The sequence below is a fragment of the Zophobas morio genome, unplaced genomic scaffold (assembly GCF_036711695.1).
Source record: "Zophobas morio isolate AGI-343-1 ecotype UQ-CSIRO unplaced genomic scaffold, CSIRO_AGI_Zmor_V1 ptg000018l, whole genome shotgun sequence".
In the NCBI taxonomy this organism is placed as follows: Eukaryota; Metazoa; Arthropoda; class Insecta; order Coleoptera; family Tenebrionidae; genus Zophobas; species Zophobas morio.
The window spans coordinates 3,652,923-3,672,476 of record NW_026972123.1 but is presented as its reverse complement, the minus strand read 5'-3'; the positions used below and the strand labels follow the sequence as shown (position 1 = coordinate 3,672,476).

The 19,554-nt window shown below is 34.1% G+C and overlaps 1 protein-coding gene and 1 pseudogene across 1 annotated transcript; one reads left to right on the top strand and one right to left on the bottom strand.

Annotated features, from left to right (window-relative positions):
• Positions 1-1,741: 1,741 nt before the first annotated feature.
• Positions 1,742-19,554, bottom strand: part of LOC135130795 (transcription factor Sox-3-like) — a 32,334-nt pseudogene continuing 14,521 nt past the window's right edge.
• Positions 6,756-12,582, top strand: LOC135131064 (uncharacterized). The gene is made up of 8 exons (XM_064058589.1): positions 6,756-7,062; positions 7,321-7,468; positions 7,527-7,676; positions 8,138-8,379; positions 8,438-8,674; positions 9,065-9,337; positions 9,388-9,538; positions 9,602-12,582. Exons 1-8 carry the CDS (start codon positions 7,060-7,062, stop codon positions 10,060-10,062), a joined length of 1,665 nt encoding a protein of 554 aa, XP_063914659.1. The 5' UTR covers positions 6,756-7,059; the 3' UTR covers positions 10,063-12,582.

Below are 19,554 nucleotides of genomic sequence, written 5' to 3'. Positions count from 1 at the left end.
TTGTTACGAAAAAACAAACAACGATTTGAAATGCAATAATACTTTTCACAATCGCACGGAAGAAATAGTTTTGTATGACACGTCAGTTAGGCGACAGGTCCGTCAGAAACGCCAACTATTCAAATTCATTCGAAGTGGCGATTCCCATGCAAAATTTTTATTTTTTTTTTAATCTTTTAGCCGTCTTATTTTTTATAAATTTTCTTACATATAAACCTTGTCCTGACAATAAGGAACACGTAAAAAAAAGAATCGTCCAATTCGGTGCAGCCGTTCTGAAGTTATGAGCGTACATACATTTCAGCGATTCATTTTTATTAATATAGATACTAGCTTTTCGCCCGCGGCTTCGCTCGCGTAAACGATTCGTTGTGTTAATTGGCATTAATACAATTTCCAGTAAAAATCAACATAAAAATATTTTTGCTTATAAAAACTTTGTCACCCTCTTTCATCTTCTTAGGGATGGAATCTCGAAACAATCTGAAATGCGTGTTTCATTATTTATATTGAAGAGCATTAATACCCAGTTTCACGTAAAAATTTAAATATATAATAGAAAGATTTTCCCATACAAATTTAGCCTCCACATTTCACCCCTTTAGGGGTTGAATTTTAGAAAATGCTTAAAGACGGGTTTCATTATTATTTATGTTGAAAAACATTAATCCAAGTTTAACGTAAAAATTTCAATTTCTAATAGAAATATTGTTCCTGTACAAACTTAGGTGGCTGCTCAAATTTTGACACCAATTTTCACCCCCTTAGAGATCGAATTTCCGAAAATGCTTAAATACGTGTTTCGTTATTTGTATTGAAGAGAATTAAAATGTACCAGGTTTCACGTAACGATGTAAATTTACGTTCTAGCTTTAGCGGTTTGGGCTGGGCGTTGATAGGTCAGTCGGGACATCGAGTTTTATAGATTTCAACGAACAAAAACCACACCGATTTTTTAAAAAAAGCAGATATGTTGACGTGAGAATTTTCGATTGAAAATTAGGGTGCTTTTTCGAAATTAAATCAAAACAAGGGGAAAAAATAAATATTTTGAATAAAAAAAATTACAGTGAATTTGAGACATAAATAGGTAATTTTCACCAAATTTCTTGGAAAAATTTCTTTTTATGAGAATAAAATAAAAAACCAAAACTCGATTATTGGCATTTTTCGCATAAATTTTGAAGTTAGGTAAAAAAAGTGTAAACTCAAAAGTTGTAGATCTTTATATTACCTACAACTTTGCCATTTAACTTTTTTCTATCGGACTTGTAGTTTTGCCGGAAATCGTGATAAACCGTTTTCTACCCTTAAAAGGACACCCCCTTCCACTGTCCGACCTTAGATCGCTTGTAAGTTCTTTTTCCTTTCATTTTTGTTATATTTTCTTCCTTTTCCAATGGGTATCATCTTGTTCTAAATTTTTTTGGTCTCAAAAATTATCGGCCCTGGTCTATTAATAAAAATGACAAAATTAAACTTACCTGCAGAGAAATAATTCGCGTCAGTCAAATCTGATCGACACAGTGGTCGATTATTTTGAGTTTGTTTTATGCATGCAATAATGATTTAGACGTCGTGCACCACGAACAGTCCAATAAAACACTGGGAAAGTTGTCAATCTCATATATTCACATTTTGTTCCATTGACTAATTAATAATTGTAAACAAACTGTACATTCAAAAGCTAACTTAAAATTGGTATGTACAAAGCATCTGTGATATTCCGGAAAGTCAGTCGTCAAATCCCACACATCACAATAATAAAATACTGCGCGCCGGGACAAAACGAAAAGAAGAACTCAACAACTAAACAAAAAGATAGTAAAGGGGAAAAAGTTTTACCGAGTGTATAAAAGAAGCTAAGTAGACACTTGGTTCGTTGTTGCAAAATGGGCCCTATTTACAAAATTTTTGGTAGTGAACCATCGTTATAGTGACTATTTACACGATAATAAAGGAAAATTTGTACTTTTGTACCACTTAAGTACCTGGCAAAATAAAACGGGTTCGCTTCTTACATTAACAATACTGATTCAAGGAACCAAGTCTATGCATATGTACATTTCACAGCGGCACCACGTCCAGGAGTTCCAATGGTAGAGCGGCTGTTCCATATGCGGGGCCGACTCATCGGCCCCCGTGGGCAGGTATATGGAGAGCATCTGCCCCAGGTCAAAGCTGCTCCCGGACGGGCTGTGCGAGGAGGGTTGCTGCATCCCGTAGGGCGAGCCGTTGGTGTTGGGCACCGCGTTCTGTATCTGCTACATGTCGTAGCGGGCGTAGTTTGCGATCCCGTAGTGCTGTGGTAGGGCTTGTGGTTCATGTACTTGGCGTTCGGCATGTTTCCCATCGGCATCTGGTACATGGTGCTCTACTGGACCGCGGCGGGCGCGCTCCGCGCAGCGTCCACCGACTGCAGCGGCCCGCCGCCCCCCAGCGGGTACTGGTCGTTCTTCACCAGCGTTTTGGTCGGTACTTGTAGTCCGGGTGCTCCATCTTGTGGACCGCCCGCAGCCGCTTCGCCTCGTCTATGAAGGGGCGCTTCTCCTCCCCGGTGGGCAGTTTCCACTCGGCCCCCAGCCGCTTGGATGTGGCCTTGTGGTCCATTTGTGGATTGTAGTGGGCTACCTTGCCCCTCAGCCGGCACGACCACAGGATAAAGGCGTTCATGGGCCGCATGATGCCGTAGATGTTCGATCTCTGCACTGTAAAAAAAATATATGTAAATACACCGAAAATAGTGGGCAACTTTGTAACCAACTTAAACCAGTGGTGTGTAAAATTCTAAAGAAACTATCTGCAACTGTAATTTTACAGAATACGATTGTACTTTTACAACTGTACATTTCCACAGCCAGTCTGTATAATTCAATTACGTTTTATTTTTGACATTTTATAAACTAATAGAGGTTCTAGGAAAATCAAAATAGAAACTACGTATGCTGTTTAAATGTATAATAAAGATATACACATAAAAAAATGAATAAAAACGCAACACAGAAGAATAAAAAAAAAGTTAGGTAACATAAATGCAATTGAACAATAGGTATGCTTACGTAGTTATATGTGGCCCACCAATATTTCGCAAACATCTACAAACTTGTAATTTAGTAATAGTTTTTTTCTTGCCCTTTGTGCCAATTTCTGGGTACACTTTAAAAAAATACATTTGCACAAACTGTAGTGTAGGCAGGTATGTGATATAAGGAAAATTGAACGATGTTAACCAAAAACGTACTAAGCGCCAAATCGCAAAAAATGAGTTAAACATCATAACAGTCAGAATTTAATGTCAAAAACTAATTTGTAAAAATACTTTATTTGTCTTAATTATTTTTGTACCAAAATTTGAGGTAGAACTATGCGCCTTTAATAAATCTGGGATTATGTTTATATTCATGCTAAAATCAATTTTATAGCAACATTCTACTTAACAAACGATTTATTTGAAATTTTTTGTTTCGGAACATAGTTTTTTACCTAATGACAAAGATTTTGGAGTCATTAAGTATATACGCCACAAGATTACGCCAATATTACTTATATTAAATTGTAAAGAGAAAAATCCACTTATTGTTTAGTTTATGCAGATGAGAGAACATTTTGTAGTGAAGTCGATTTAGAGTCTAGTGTCACAAATAAAAGGCATACATGAACAAAAAATTAGAGGCTTGAAAACAAGAGTGATTAAACTTACTAAAGATAAACCGCTTTCTATTTTTATGAAAAGTAATCAGGAAAATGAGATCTACAATGAAGTTTTGATGCATAAAAGGAAAAGACTTCTAAAAATTTTGGAAAATTGTCTACATTATGGCCCAATGGAAAAGCAATATCGCGTAAAAAGTTGGCAGATCTAAAAACATTACGTCTTCTTATTCCCAAGGATCCAAAACTCTTTTACAAAAACTTACGGGCAATAAACTGTGAATTTTATGTGGAGGGTTTTTCAAATGATATCGATTTCGAATTAGGGGAAACAAATTTAACTTAATCATTTTTGTTTTTGTTTCATGGCATATGTTCCTTTTTATAGCAGGTCGTTAAATTAATATAAATATAGGTATATAATATTTTTCAAAAAATTACTTTTTACGGAATAATAAATTTAATATCATGCGGTTTTCTCAAAAAAGAACCAAGCGCCAAAATGCTTCTTTAAAACTGTAAAGGACTGGGTGTTTTTGATGCCATTAACAAAATAGAGTACATTCATAAAGTCATGTATTCTTCAGGCAAAAATTTTATTCAAACATTAATACAAATTTTTAGTTTTTAATGAAAGTTTACTCTAGTAGGTATTACTCAAATTGCAATTTTGTCGCTTAGTACGTTTTTGGTTAACGTGATCCAATTTTTACTTGTGTACCACTTACTTGGCAAAATAAAACCGGTTCGCTCCTTACATTAACAATACTGATTCAAGGAACCAAGTCTATGCATACGTACACTTCACAGCGGCAGCACGTCCAGGAGCTCCAGAGGCCCGAACAGCGGCTCCCATAAGTAGGGTAAGGGCTGCTGCCGCTGGTACTCCCTCTTGATGGGCCCCGGCGTCGGCGTGTGCGAGGTCTGTTGCCGGTGCTATTGTGGACGGTGGCCCGTAAGCGCAGCCCCCGTTCATATACCTACTGCATCTGCGACACGTCGTAGCGGGCGTAGTTCGCGCCCCCGTACTGCTTGCTGGTAGAGCACGTTAGGGTTGGACATCAGCATGCGGTACATGTCCTGGTTACCCTGGTAGACCACGGCAGGCGCACCCCCAGCGGGTACTGGGCCTTCATCAGCAGCGTTTTGGTCTTCCGCCGCGGCCGGTACTTGTAGTCTTGTGGACCGCAAACAGCCGCTTTGCCTTGTCGATGAAGAAGTGCTTCTCCTCCTCGCTGAGCTGCTATCACACCGCCCCCAGCCGCATCTTGGGGTTTTCCTAGGCCATTTTCCCCCCAGGCGGCGGGACCAGATGAGGAACTGCACTGTAAAAAAATATATACGTAAATACACGGAAAATAGTAAGCAATTTTGTAACCAACTTATTCCAGTGCTGTGTAAAAATACATCGTCTTCATAAAATAAATATTACATATTACTCGTGTTCTAGCACCTCTTATGAATGTAAAAATGCAGATCATAAATATAAAAATAAGTATTAGGTATACCTACATACCTAAATGTAACTTCACAAAACGTTTTGTAAAGAAACTATCTGCAACTGTAATTTTACAGAACATGTCTGTACTTTTAAAATACGATTGTACCTTTACAACTGAAATATGTACCTACATTTCCACAGCCAGACTGTATAATTACGTTGTGTTTCTAACATTTTATAAATTAATACCTATCTTCAGTAGGGGGTATTGTATTTTTTTGGGACGACACTGAAGCGCTTCGTGTTTTTTCAATGTTAGAAATACACGTAGTACAATTCCTTTTTTCATTATTTTCGCACAGATATTTTAAATCGGATTCATTTAGATGAGCGCATTCCGTGTGATATTTGTGATGGCAAGTGGAGCAAGAAATTTCCGTATGGTTTGATTTGATTTTTTTTAAACACGCACCAGAGACGTCCGGCATGATGATGAATGGATAGCCAACTATATTTATACAATAAGAAAAACTGGTACCGATAAGAAACCAGCGATTGTAGTGCGTAAAAACAATTTTTTTTTTAGGATGAGAAGCAACGAGTTGTATGAAATTGATTAAAAATTATACAGATAAATTGAAGCAGACACTAGAAGTCTCTAGGAAGCGGAAAAGCCTTTTTCGTCTATAAAATATTATATAATATTACTATTTCGATATAAAGAAAACCAATTTTTTACGATAATTCTGCATATAATCTACACAGATGCTAAGAAAGAAAAATGTGCGCAAATCAGACTTTTTGAACTCCAAAACTCAGGTAGCGGGCGCAACTGCAATACGTCCCCCTACACTTGCAATCCTGAAGTTTGTCAAAAAGAATTCTATGATTTCAATAAATAGTTGAATTAAAACTTTAGGTGCATTATTTTATTTGTAAAAATAATACAAATGATCAACGTAAAACGAAAATTCTGTTCATAAAAAATGTGCTTTTACCTAGATAAACGAGCACTTTTACGTGGATAAGTTGTAAAATTAGTATTACACAGTAAAAAATGATTTGTTAATTTCTACAACAACAGTTTTAGTTAATAATTCGCAGTTAAATTTAACACTAAATTGCTGTCGGAACAGCAAAATTTAGAATTCAAAAATTTGCTTGATCGGAATATTGTTGACTTCCCGTTACATTCTGTTGTTTTAACAATTATATTTTTGTCCTTTTTGAGCTGCTCATATAACGAAAAAGTTTGTACTAATTCGCAACTGATACGGTACATTTCTGCCCTTCTGAATGTAAATTGGACATTATTGTTAGTAATAGTGAAACTAACTTTTTGTTGTGTTTTGTTAAGGGAACAGCTCCCACAACTAATGTTTATGACTAAATTAACTGTTTAATCTTGGTAAATGGACGACCAAGAATTTTAGATCACAAGTAACATGGTACATTATCATTTGGTAAAGGCTACATTTCACTCTTTTGTTGTTCATTGAATGCAGATATTTTTGATAATGCAATAACATACCACTGCTATTTTAACAGAACCCAAGTGATGAAACCAACAAATTGCATGTGTTCAATCATTCGCAAATTAAGTGGACATACAATTACTCCGGTTCATAGATGTCCCAATCGGGATAGTTTAAATATCCTACTTGTTGATTCGAACCACATTTTGTTTCTGTTTTTAACAAAATGCATCAACCAACCTCACAACTAAGCCAAGTGAAATCAACAACTTGGATATTGTCAACTTGCACATACAAAAGTGCCGCTGACTTCGGGAAGTGCTGAACTACCCATTTATGTTGTAAAAATTAATACTTGCAACTGTATTCGGGTTAATTCGACTACACGAATGAGTTAGGTATGTGTGTTTCCCGCTCCAGCGTCAGCATTCGGTGCATTCTGTGTGCATTGTTGGGCTCTGCGTGGAGTTTCGTTTCCAAAAAGATTGCACAATGGTAAGTATTAACAATGTTTTATTTTATAACTAAATGGGGATCCTTTTTATCAATTGCTTAATCGGTGCCAAAGCCAAATATTGCATGTTTTAGTGTAATCTGTATGCTACGTGACATATGAACGATAAACTACGCACCACTTTGCTCCTTTGTTTCTTGAAGCTACGATATTTGGGTTTGGACCAATACGTTAACCTTGAAATTGTGTTATACCAAAGTACCCTCTCTTTCAATCTCATATGAAAATATTTTCTTTAGACTGATAACAATTACGAAATCGACTTTACAAATACCTTCATAAACGCGTGCCCTTCCACATCCACAACGTATTATGTAAGATTACGTTATAAAGAAACACTGGTATGGGCTTCAGTTAGCGGCAATTATGAATCTATTAAACTTAAAGGTTTGTATGATCTGCGTTAAAAAAGTAATGCATGTATACCTAATTTAATACACTTCAGCTTCTCAGTGTTTCCCAGAATTATTGGGATCCTCTTTCAACATACGTGATTCGGATGGAGCTATAATAAACGAGGATTTTATAAACGACTTTTTAAACATTTCCAACAAAGGGGTAATACTGAGTTTTGTAAAGGACGATGAAGTCATAGGTATTTTAATTATTTAAAAACTATTAGACATTATATAAGGTAAACTATTGAACGTATTAAATGACAATACTGAAAGGTACCACTCCAATCGCTTAGCGAGTTTACAATTGCTTTGAGAGTATTTGGTCCATTTGCCTTTGCACTATATATGTACCTATATGGAAATACAAAATAGTGTTCTGCTCAAAAAACACGTAAAACTGAGGCAATTTCAGTCATTTAAAAAAACATCAGAGACAAAGAGTTTATGGTGGTAAACATTTAAAACTTTTAAAATTGCAATATTTTACTCAAAAAGATATATCAGTATAGTAGATATAGTTTAGAAAGTTGTCAGATCATAAATAATAGCCAATGTTTAAAATTACTGGCAGTATTTTTTAATCGATAGTAGGAAAAATAGTGCTTGCTCGTTTTTGCACTCTTAATAATTCCATTAATCATCAAAATTAAAATTTTAGAACAATTGCCTATGGAGAGAAATATAAATTCTCCTGCCTTTTCAACCTATTCATTGGCATATACCGGAGGAGTTAGTAGTGCCAGTACGGAAACTTTGCAGTCCTTGCCTACGTCCCCGGCACCATCCGATATCTGCTCAAATTTCGATGAAGATGATGATTCTTATTCATTAATAGTTTCCCCTACTGGTAAGAAGCGACTAAAGACATCATCAATTTCATACCACAATTTAACTGATCACGTATGTCGTTATAATGGTAACAAGTTACTATATATGTATCACCAATGATACGTTTTAGGAATTCAAAAACTATTTGTTATCTGATGCTTGGGGCAAACAAGTAATCAGCTACTATAAAGAAAATAGAACATTAGATGACAAACATAGGATACGATTGGTGCATATCGCAGTTGATCATATGTTACAATTTATGCCCCCCAATACTTTACCTTCTGCTGAAACGAGAACACAATATGCTAAATGCATAGTAACACTGTTCCCAAAATTGAAAGATGTACATACTGACGAAGGATATGTAAGTATGCCTTCATCGTGCGTATTTTAAAATGTTAGTATACAGGGTGTCTTTTTATATTTATTTAAGTTTAAACGACGAGCTTCACATTTCAAAATGCATGACAAATTATTCAAACTACACATATTTATCAATAAAAAAGATACCTTGTACATTCTAAGGTCACCACATCAACTTGTACTGCCGATCTAGTGCAGTAGCTTTAGTATAATCGTCTATTTAGTATAGCCAATTTCAAGTTGAATTTTGCGATAGTTGCAAGTCTCCGTTACCATGGGAGATACGATGACAGTAGTTACGATACAATGCGACTTGTGATTATCGCAAATCCGACTTTAAATTGGGTCCTTACAGATAATAAATTGTTCCATGTTATTAACAATATTTTAGGAAGCATTTAGGGGATTCATCGTTGGCCGCTTACGAACTGTTTTTAGAGATAAAAAAGTGAAAAAAGGAAATTCTACAATTCAAGAGAATTCCACAGTCAATAGTGATGAGTATGATGAGAGTGTTCAAGAAACCATAGAGTTTTTGAAGGCAGCAACGCAGGAACAGATAAAAGATATTTTTGAACGCACAAGACAGACATTTGACTTTAGAAACAGTCACAGACAAGATATCGATAAATTATTTCCCAGGTTTTTTGATACGCCTGGCTTAGTAAGGGTGAAAATACTTTTTGTTAATTTATTTGAAATTTTGTTTTCTAGATAAGTTTGGAATTTTCTCTAATGTTTCCTGAAAATGATATATTTCATAAAACTTTTTCAAAAAATATTTCCATAATTAAAAAACTATACACAACAACAGCAACAAATATAAACACAAAGTTTTTACACGAAGAAAATAAGGACCCCCAAGGTACCAGATTAATTAAAAGATTTTATCTTTTAGAGGTATGTATCTAACATATTTTATTTTCAGATTGGAATGCAAGTACCAATGCAATTTTAATGTTGGTTTACTTGTTACCCCCAACTAGCTCTAAAAATGCAAGAAAACAAAGTGCCGCTACAGCTGCAAACAAACTTATAATATTTAAAGATATGCAAGTACCTTTCACTACTATTTTGAAGGAAAGACCATCCAAACAACCGTTCATACTGGCAATTGGAACATCCAAAGCTGCAATAAGTAAATATTACGTAGTATTTGACGAACACATAATCCCTTCTCCTGAACAAAATGTAATAACTGCGTTTGATCTTTGTTTTAAAGTACATTTTGTATTTAATTTAGATTTTGAGAAATCTTTAGAGTATTTTTATAAATTTGTTCAAAATGCGTTTTATAATTTAGAAGTAAAGACAATATCCGATAGAATTCGTTGGTTGAGAACTAAAATGGATCACTTGATGTCGCCATCAAGCGATGAATCTGAATAAAGAAATACCTAAATATCATTTTTACACTGTTGTGTTAACATTTTAGAAGTATTTTTTAGTTTTTATATTAGTTTTAAACATGTTTTCTTGTTTTTTATGTACTTTTAGTAATTTAGCGTTAGGTAAATTTTTGAAACATTTACGACAGGTGCATGCTTTGTACGATAACGAAAAATTAAGATTAAAATGCTTTAGTTGTACCAACATATATGAAACTTTTAGTGGATATAGGAGACACATTCAAAAATGTAACACACACAAAATTAATAAGGATCGTTCTTCAATCTCTAATGTTGTAAAACCTCAAACTGAGTTAATATGTGCATCTACTAACGAACATTTTGATTTTGGATGTAACCTAACATCAAATACTAATCAGAAATCGTTAAGTGATTACTGTGCGTCATATGTTTCGAGTTTATACTCTCTGGGTTTACCAGACTCGACCATTCAAAATATCCTAGAAATGAATGAAAAATTACTAAAAATAATTTCGGATACACGAATCAGTAGCACCATAGCTGTTCAGAATGCATTTTCAGATATTAACACAAAATATAAAAGAGAATTGTATTTTAAAAAACATATAGTTGAACCTATTGAAATTCCAATAGGCATAAGATACGACCAAATATGGAATAAGGAAAAGTTTGTCTACGAACAAATCCTGATGTCATGTCATTTTATGTATGTTCCAATTTTAAAAACATTACAATTCCTTTTAAAAAATGACTCTTTTCGAAAATTATTATTTCAAAAACCCAAAGAAAGTCACCCCAACATTCTTTCTGAATTTTCACATGGAAGTATTTTCCGAAAGAGTGCATTTTTTAAAGAAAACCCTCATGCGTTTCAGCTGCAGCTCTACTTCGATGAATTTGATACGGTAAATCCATTAGGATCCAAAACGGGAGGACACAAAATTGGAGCAATTTACATGATGATAAAGAACTTACCCGCTCAGTTAAATTCAGTTTTGGAGAATATTCATTTAGTTGCTTTATTCTATGCCAATGACATAAAGAAATTTGGCATGAACTCAGTTCTAGATATCATTGTTAAAGATATTAAAATTTTAGAAGAGCAAGGAGTTTATGATGACGTTGCAAAGACATTTTTAAAAGGCACAGTTGTCTCACTTAGTCATGACAATCTGGGTGCTAATCAAATTTTTGGCATGGTAGAATCTTTTTCCTCGACTAACTATTGCCGCATTTGCATTGCTAATAAAACAGACGCACAAAGTAGAGCCATTCAAGATGAAAGTTTATTAAGAAGTGATTTTATGTATGAACAACATTGTAGATCGCTAAAACAGGAAACCGATCTTTCGAAAAGATCTAATAATACGGTCTGTGGCATTAAATTCCGAAGTTCCTTAAATAATCTTACTCAATTTAAGTTATGTAATAATCAGTCTGTAGACATTATGCATGACTTATTAGAAGGTGTTATACAACTGGAACTTAAATTATTTTTCAAATTTCTTATTTCAGAAAAAATCATAACCCTCGAAGATATTAATGACAGAATAAAATCTTTCAATTTTGGACATAATTATCAGTGTACTAAACCAAGCCCCATAAGTCTTGATAAACTAGGTAATTCAATAGGCCAACGTGCCGCACAGACTTTCTGTTTATTGAAGTTCATACCTTTAATTTTATCGGATAAAATACTATCGTTATCCGAACAACACCAGAGAAAATACCAAGTTATTCAATTAATTCTAAAAATTGTTAACATAGTATTTTCTACAGTGAATACAAAAGCAAGTGTTTCTGAACTAAAGGAATTAATTAGGCAACATCATGAATTAGTTATAAAAGAGTACAATATTAATTTAACACCCAAACATCATTTCATGATACATTATCCTTACATAATCTTAAAAATGGGACCTCTAATAGGCTTGTGTTGCATGCGTTTTGAAGCTAAACATGGATATTTTAAAAATCTCGTGACCAAGTTAAAAAACTACAAATCTTTATGCAAAACTCTGAGCTTTCGACATCAGGAGCACATATGGCACCAATGGAACAACATAAATTTAGGTTATCAACCATTATACGGAAAATGCAGTCAAATTAATTACAAAAATAAATTATATTCTGTTTCATTAAAACATTTTGTTGATTCAATACTTGGTGTTGAAGACAATTATTCCGTAACTGTTACAAATTCGGTAACTGCCTTCAGTACTTTCTTCCAAAAGAAAATGTTTGTTACATTAGAACACGATGAAAAATACCCACTTTTTTCCGAGATAATTGAGTTACTTATTATTAATAATAGTCCATATTTAATTTGTACGACTTGGGATACAATTACATTTAACGAGATTTATCAAGCTTACATTATACGCAGCCCTAATAACACAATATTTGAAATTGTTGACTTGAAAAGTGTAAATCACTTTGTCTCATATGAGTTACATCATCCTTTTGGTAGCAATATTAATGCAATTGTTCCTAAGTATTCTATATTATCATAAATGTAAATGTACAATAATTTGTTATCTGTGTAAAACCTAATTCGGGAAATCTATTTGTTTTCTATGAATGTATATTGTATTTGTATGAAAATAAAAAAATATAAATAAATGAGTTTTATTATTAAATCATTGGGACTTCAAGGGTGGGTAATTTGGCGATACAATTTGGTCAGAAGAACAAAATTACTTAGTTAAGTAACCAACAAGGGGCATGAACATTAACTACAATAAAATGTAAAAGTAACAAAATAACTGTTAAGTTAACAAAATGATAATGCCAAAATACATCCAAGACATCAGAATAAGTGCAGTACAACCAGTTTATTTTGTTAGAAGAACCAAGTTCACTGGTTAAAATAACTAGCAAATTTGATAATGTATCACTTTCGAGCTTGTCAAAAGACCACAAACTAGATGGTTATTGACTATACGCAAAAACAAACGAACACGATAATTCTTGCAAAATCAACAGCTTATGTTGTTAAAAATTCAGTTAGTGGCAGATATGTTTGCAAAAACAAATGGTACGAGCAACAATATAAACGTGCAATACAATCAAAAATGTTTCTAATCCATAGGCTAATGTAGTTGTATTCATACTACGATAATGTTAATTTAAACAACGGTAAGTAGAATACTTAACAATAAAACAACTGATTTTGAACTAAAGGCATTGCTAAATTTTACGAAATTAATTTAGTAAAAAACTGCTTTAAGCCATGTGGTCAAATTAACTAAAAAGATGTAGTGGACCTATTTGAGCAACATTTTGTAGTTGGATCAACTCTACATTTTTTACTGTGTATATGTAAATGTACTCTTAATATTGTAATTATACTTTTGTGGCTAATGAATTTTTACAATTTAGAGAGAAATGTACATACATGAATATGTAGGTATGTATTTTACTGTTATTATTAAGTTGATTTATTAAACTGTTTTGTAAGATCACATAAACTAAATATGTAAAATTATTTTGTAAATAATGTAGGTACTTACATCCATTTTCCACATTGCGTATCCGCATGGGCGGCGTGTGGGACTGTTGCACGTGCCTCGGGTACTCCATCACTATCAGAATGTCTTTTACACACAGCGAACAACTAACAAAGACAGGAGGGTGTCTTTATTAAGACGGACTGGGGCGTATCGGGTCCGGTTGCCGTTCCCCCGGTTTCTCGACCCCTCCAGTGCAGCAGAGCCGGCCACGTTTGCGCGCGGCCCATCGCGGCTCACGGACAAGACTCCAGGGTCTCCACCAACGCAAACACCACTCCATGGCTATTTTTTTCTTCAAACCTCAGAAATACCGGTCATTGCATAATACCTCAATTGATAAATACAAAGTCCCACTTCACTGCCTTGACAGAAAAAAAAATTCTCCTTGGGCTGCAAACATTTTTTGCTGCCCCTAAATCAACCAATGAAATTTAAGTCTAGCCGTCTTATGTGTTGATGTTGATGTTCGCACTGTTAAAGTTTGTTTAGAATTATAAGAATTTTATGGACTTCCAAAGTTAATTCGTTTTACAGCCCTGTTGTCAATTTTATTGTACAGCTGAAGAGCGGGGCGAACTCAGGTACAGTAAACATCGATTTTCTCCTGACAGGCTCTTTACCTGTACAATAGAATTGAGGCCTGGGCTGTAAAACGAATTAACGTTGGGAGTCCATAAAATTCTTATAATTCTGGACAAACTTTACTAGTGTTTTGTGTTGCCAATGTCAATCACAGACAACTGTCATACCTATATTCAGTCGGTCAGAGTCGAAGGGTCGAATTATAACTGTCACTTATATCATCTTCGATTATATAGGTAGATCCAAACTGATATACGTGTCCTTGCAAAAATGTTGATGACTTCATCGCAATTTTTTTTTAAATGTCCCGCTAAAAGAAAAATTTTGTTTACAAATACCCTTACCTATGCCCATAAAATTACAAAAGGCGGCGCGACAAAATATAAAAAGTAATGATACATATTTTCAATAATCCTAAATATACCGTGAGGTTTTTTTTTCTCTGAACCATCAATGTCTGAACATAGGATAATTAATGTTAAGTTGGTTGCATACCTGCTGAGTAATGGCACAGTATAGATATCAATCAGTAGAGACAACTCGCCGTTTTTCCTGACTCGTTTTCGTGGGTGGTCGTTCGCATTATGACCGAATGAGGGCGCCCAACTGACGTCTAAAATATTTGAAATTTGGTAGTTTTGTTACAATATTTTTGCCGGTTTTGCTTGTTTAAGACCGCTTTTCCGGTAGAATTGTATAAATAGTATAAAAATGTAATTTTCACAATAAAAGGTAAAATCTTTGTCCGATGAATTTTCATACAGGATCCCTGTTGTGCGCCTTATTCTCTCCATCGTGTTTGGAATTCTTGGAAAAGATAGTAAACATAACACACTTTTTGCTTAAAAAGTCGTCGCAAACGGACAACAACGGTGGTTATGAAATAAAAAATAAAAATTTATTATATATGATTCCGTTGTTGTGGTGAAATTAAATATAAAAATAATAAGAAACAAACTACACGTAACAAAAAATTATATAAGCAGACCTTCTCTCAATAAACAATTTTTTTATTCATCATGTATATATATATTTTTTGATCTACAAACACAATTGTGAGTTTTATTTTGAGACGTTGCTTAACCCATAAGCAGTCGCGCGTGGGTAAAAATGACCCAAGCCGTACATTTTGTGAAATATCCTTTTTCGCTTAATCCCTATGGACTTCCGGTTTCATGAATTCCTTAATTATTCTTACCTGCGTCGACCCATACCAATTACCTGCACTTTATGTGAGCCGACAAATATGCATTTTTTTTTGTAATAATTTTTTTTAAATAAAAATTTTACTTTATATATGATATTACGCTTACGGGTTAAGTTGTTAGGTAAAATGGGTTTGACTATATATTAACAAGACGCCTTTGCCAAGACGCACTAGAAAACTGTTTTGGATGGATTAGGAAACAAAATGGAAATTCTATTAACCCCACATCTAATCAATTTCAAATGGCTTTTAGAAAATTAATCATACAAGATTATTTTGATGAAACGAACACAGGTAATCAAAACTGCTAACCTGATATGGAAGAAATTTTAAAGTTAAATGTAGGTCGTCGTTTTGATGAAGACGAATCAGTCACCACGATGCAGAAAACCACCTTAAAAGATTGTGATTATCACTTTCACACAGCTGAACAAAACGCAATTAGATATATCTGTGGCTACCTAATTCGGAAATGTTTATTAGTACATAGTTGGAGTGAATGTGAAAAATATGCAAATGAACATAAAAGTTTAGACAACAAAAGCATATATTTACATTTCAGAGCCTACCAAACGAAGAATTGCGAGTTATTTGGTAAATTATATATGCCAAACTATAATTTGTTTTTTTTTACATTTGTGAATTAGAGCAAATTTTAGTGAAAATTTTGAAAATATAATTTTACAAACAACTACTTACTTTGTTGAAATTTTTAAATTTATATAAGCAAGCTACATTTGTTCATCCATGGCAAAACTTTCCATACGATTATTTGCTTGCTTTGTATGCTAGGATGAGATTATTTTATGCACTAAAATTTGTAAATGCTAGCTTTAAATTTACAAATGCCAAAGGTGAAAAAATTAATAGAAAGAAAATAATTTGGCAGCATTAACTTTTTTACTTTTTGCAATTTAATTTTTATTTTATTTATTTTTTCTTAAATAAACCTCTTTCTTTTTAGATGTATTTATTACATTATTTTTACAATGATAATTAAACCTCAAGTATTCGGGGAAAGAATGTGCGAATTGTCAAATTGTATAAGTAATAAAATAAAAACTGTAACAAATCATCGTGTTTATAAATTAAATATCGACTTTTCTTTTTTCTTATTGCGATTCACGTATATACGATTTGAGCAAACTACACAGTTTGCAATAAATTGCGTACACGAATCAATTTTTGAAATTGTAAATGAAGTGATACTTTTTAAATTGGGTGGCGACATCTAGAAATAGTTTAGGCAACGACCACCCATGACGGCTTAAAATTCGGGTCAGAAAGAACAAAGGCGCCGACACGAGCTGTCTCTACTGATTGATATCTATACTGTGCCTTGGTTTTCAGATTATACAATTTAACAAACGCATGTGTAATATTGGTTGCATAGTGACATAAATCAATATTCAAACGAAAGTTAGCTTTTGTTTTTTGAAAATTAGGAAAACTAGTGAAAGAAAATAACTTTTTCAGATTTGTAAATAAATTTACTTAAAAGGCGGAACCAAAGTTAACGATTCTTCAACTTTTTCTATGACTTTTCATTGGTACACAATGTTGGTCGTCCAGCAAGTGTTTCTTAACAACGTTGTAAATATCAGCAACGATAAAATTAAAGTCCGCAAATTTTTTTGGAATTCTTGTAAAAAAGCACCACTGTGATAATGCCATTCGCCTGTTCACTGTGACAGAAAATCTATGACGGACGCCTCTGAAGGGGCAAGCACCCCTTAAATTTGAAAATGGACTTAGTCCGACTGATTTTGCGCTTCTACGCCTTTGGTTGTTTTAAAGAAATTACCAAAGGTATTATTTTTAAGTAGTAAATAGAATCTAAATACATCAGTTTATACCTGAAATAATCGCTTCGGAAATTAGTTAAATAAATGGTAAACAAAAAACAATCTATAGTTTCATTTCTTTATCCTTAAAATTACAAAAAAATATACAAAAATGTTTACATCTCAATATAAAGTACTTACAAGACAATTGTTTCAACCGCATTTGACAAAATCAATACGAACTCCCACAAGAGAGAATCTCCATCATAAATCTCCGTTAGAATAGACACATCTTCGGCAAAAGGAGGACAATCTGGAGCTATAGAATGTTGATTCAAAGAACCAGCCACCAGAGGTCGAAGCGGCGTCACGCACTCTTATAAAAATTCATTTTCGTGAATAAATGTCTGTCTCGGCCACAGGTTCCCGTGTTCCTTGGCACTTGCGTAATAATAATCGATTTTTACCTTGTCGTGTTGCAAAATTGACTGCGATACCTTCGCGTAATTTGGGGTATCCTCTGTACAGTCGTGGTCTTGGAGGAACGTGTCATCGCCACTTCGGACCTTCACATATTCCAAGCGGAACGGACTGCTCATTATTGAAGACATCTGTAAAAAAATTGTAATAATTAATTACCAATGAAGCACTAACAATTTTACTTTGAAAAAAATAAATGAAAAATGGTTACATACCTTTTTAGTTGTTGTGGAAGCTAACTATAAAGTCTCTAGAAATCTTGGATGTTTAACACCGTCGAAGAGCGTTTCAAGAGGGAATGCGGTTTTAACAATTTGAAGATCGTTGGATCGGAAGAGGTTCAGTAAATCCGTGGCCCCCAAGAAGCCCAGATCTTACAATACTTGATCTCTTTTTATGGGGCACTCTGAAAGAATGGGTTTATAGAACCGCAATCCTTAGTGTGGAACATTTGGAACAAAGAATTTCTGAAGAATGCCGTCTTATTACACCCGAAACTTTAGTAACAGTGAAAAGGTCATTTTGGGCAAGACTGCAAGCATTTTGAGCATTTGTTGCATTAATATTGTTTAGTTGTTTGTTTGGTTTTTGAATAACAACTCCCTTTGATTTAACTTAGAACAATAACCAAATAATGTTTTGAATTGACATTTTTGACAAAATTTATAGAAAGCAAAGACTGACTAATGTTTTATACGTATAATTTGTTTTTTGTTGACATCAATAATGCCTCTGAAAATGTATTGTGTGTTGCATTTCCAATCCTGTAAGGCTCGGCATTACTCATGAAATAGCCTGTATATAACTCCGGAAACCATGACTATATTTTCGATATATTGAATATAGGGCGAAACCCAACCATTCGATGATGATCGTTTGTTTAAAACATATCATGAATGAATGAAAAAATCCAAATACGAACTCGATACGCCTACGAATCGATTTCCTGGGTCAGAATCCCTGTTATCAGCTATCTAAATCTACCCAGCTACAAAATCTACTTGGAAAAACGTTTGTGGTATCGCCTAGATAAGAGTATTTTTAAACAATTTAGACTAGGTTGGCAAATTAAAAGTCGGTTTTAAATATTCTTCTAAACTGCTCACCGAAACAAATTTTCTGGAACGAAAAAAATTCCATCTAGGGGAAGGGAGCTCAACGCGGGCACCATAAGAAAAAGAATTGGGAAATCGAAACATTGAAAAGCCGAAAATTCGAAAAAGGAGAAAGCGAGAAATTGAAAAATCATTTCAATTCAAAAACTGAATCATCGAAACCTAAAAGCCGAGAAATTGAAAAATCTAAAAATTGGGAAACTGAACAAACTGACCTCAAAGGGGGCAGTTTGCACGCGACGTCCGGCGGGGTGATTTATACTCGCGACAGTGCTGTCTTTGAGGTGGTTAGTTGTTCGCTGATTGTAGTGAGAAAAAAATCGACGATGGAAGCACACCTCAGGGGGGATTTTTGGACCCGACGATACGGCCTCACCACACCCTCCTGTCTTTGTTAGTTGTTCGCTGTGCACAGTTTCCAGCAAACTAACGCTAACAATGGAAAGGGGCAGTTTGTACGCGATGATACGGCCTCACCACGGCCTCAATTCCTCTGGCGGGGTGATACACTACCCGTCCCAGATGCACACTCCGCCCATGCGGATACGCAATGTTGAAAATGGATGTAAGTACCTACATTATTTACAAAATAATTTTACATGTTTAGTTTATGTGACCTTACAGAACAATGTAAATCAACTTAATGATAACAGTAAAATTACATATTCACGTACATTTCTCTCTAAATTGTAAAAGTACCTTAGCCATAAAAGTATAATTACAATATTAAAAGTACATTTACATATAATACTAATTTTACAACTTAAGTATGCACGTAAAACTGCTGGTTTATCTAGGTAAAAGTACATTTTTTATGAACAGAATTTTGGT

Coding starts and splice junctions, on each gene's coding strand:
- LOC135131064 (XM_064058589.1), top strand. Junction 8,380..8,437: donor ACCACAATTTAACTGATCAC/GTATGTCGTTAT, acceptor GATACGTTTTAG/GAATTCAAAAACTATTTGTT. Junction 9,539..9,601: donor AGAAAATAAGGACCCCCAAG/GTACCAGATTAA, acceptor TTTTATTTTCAG/ATTGGAATGCAAGTACCAAT.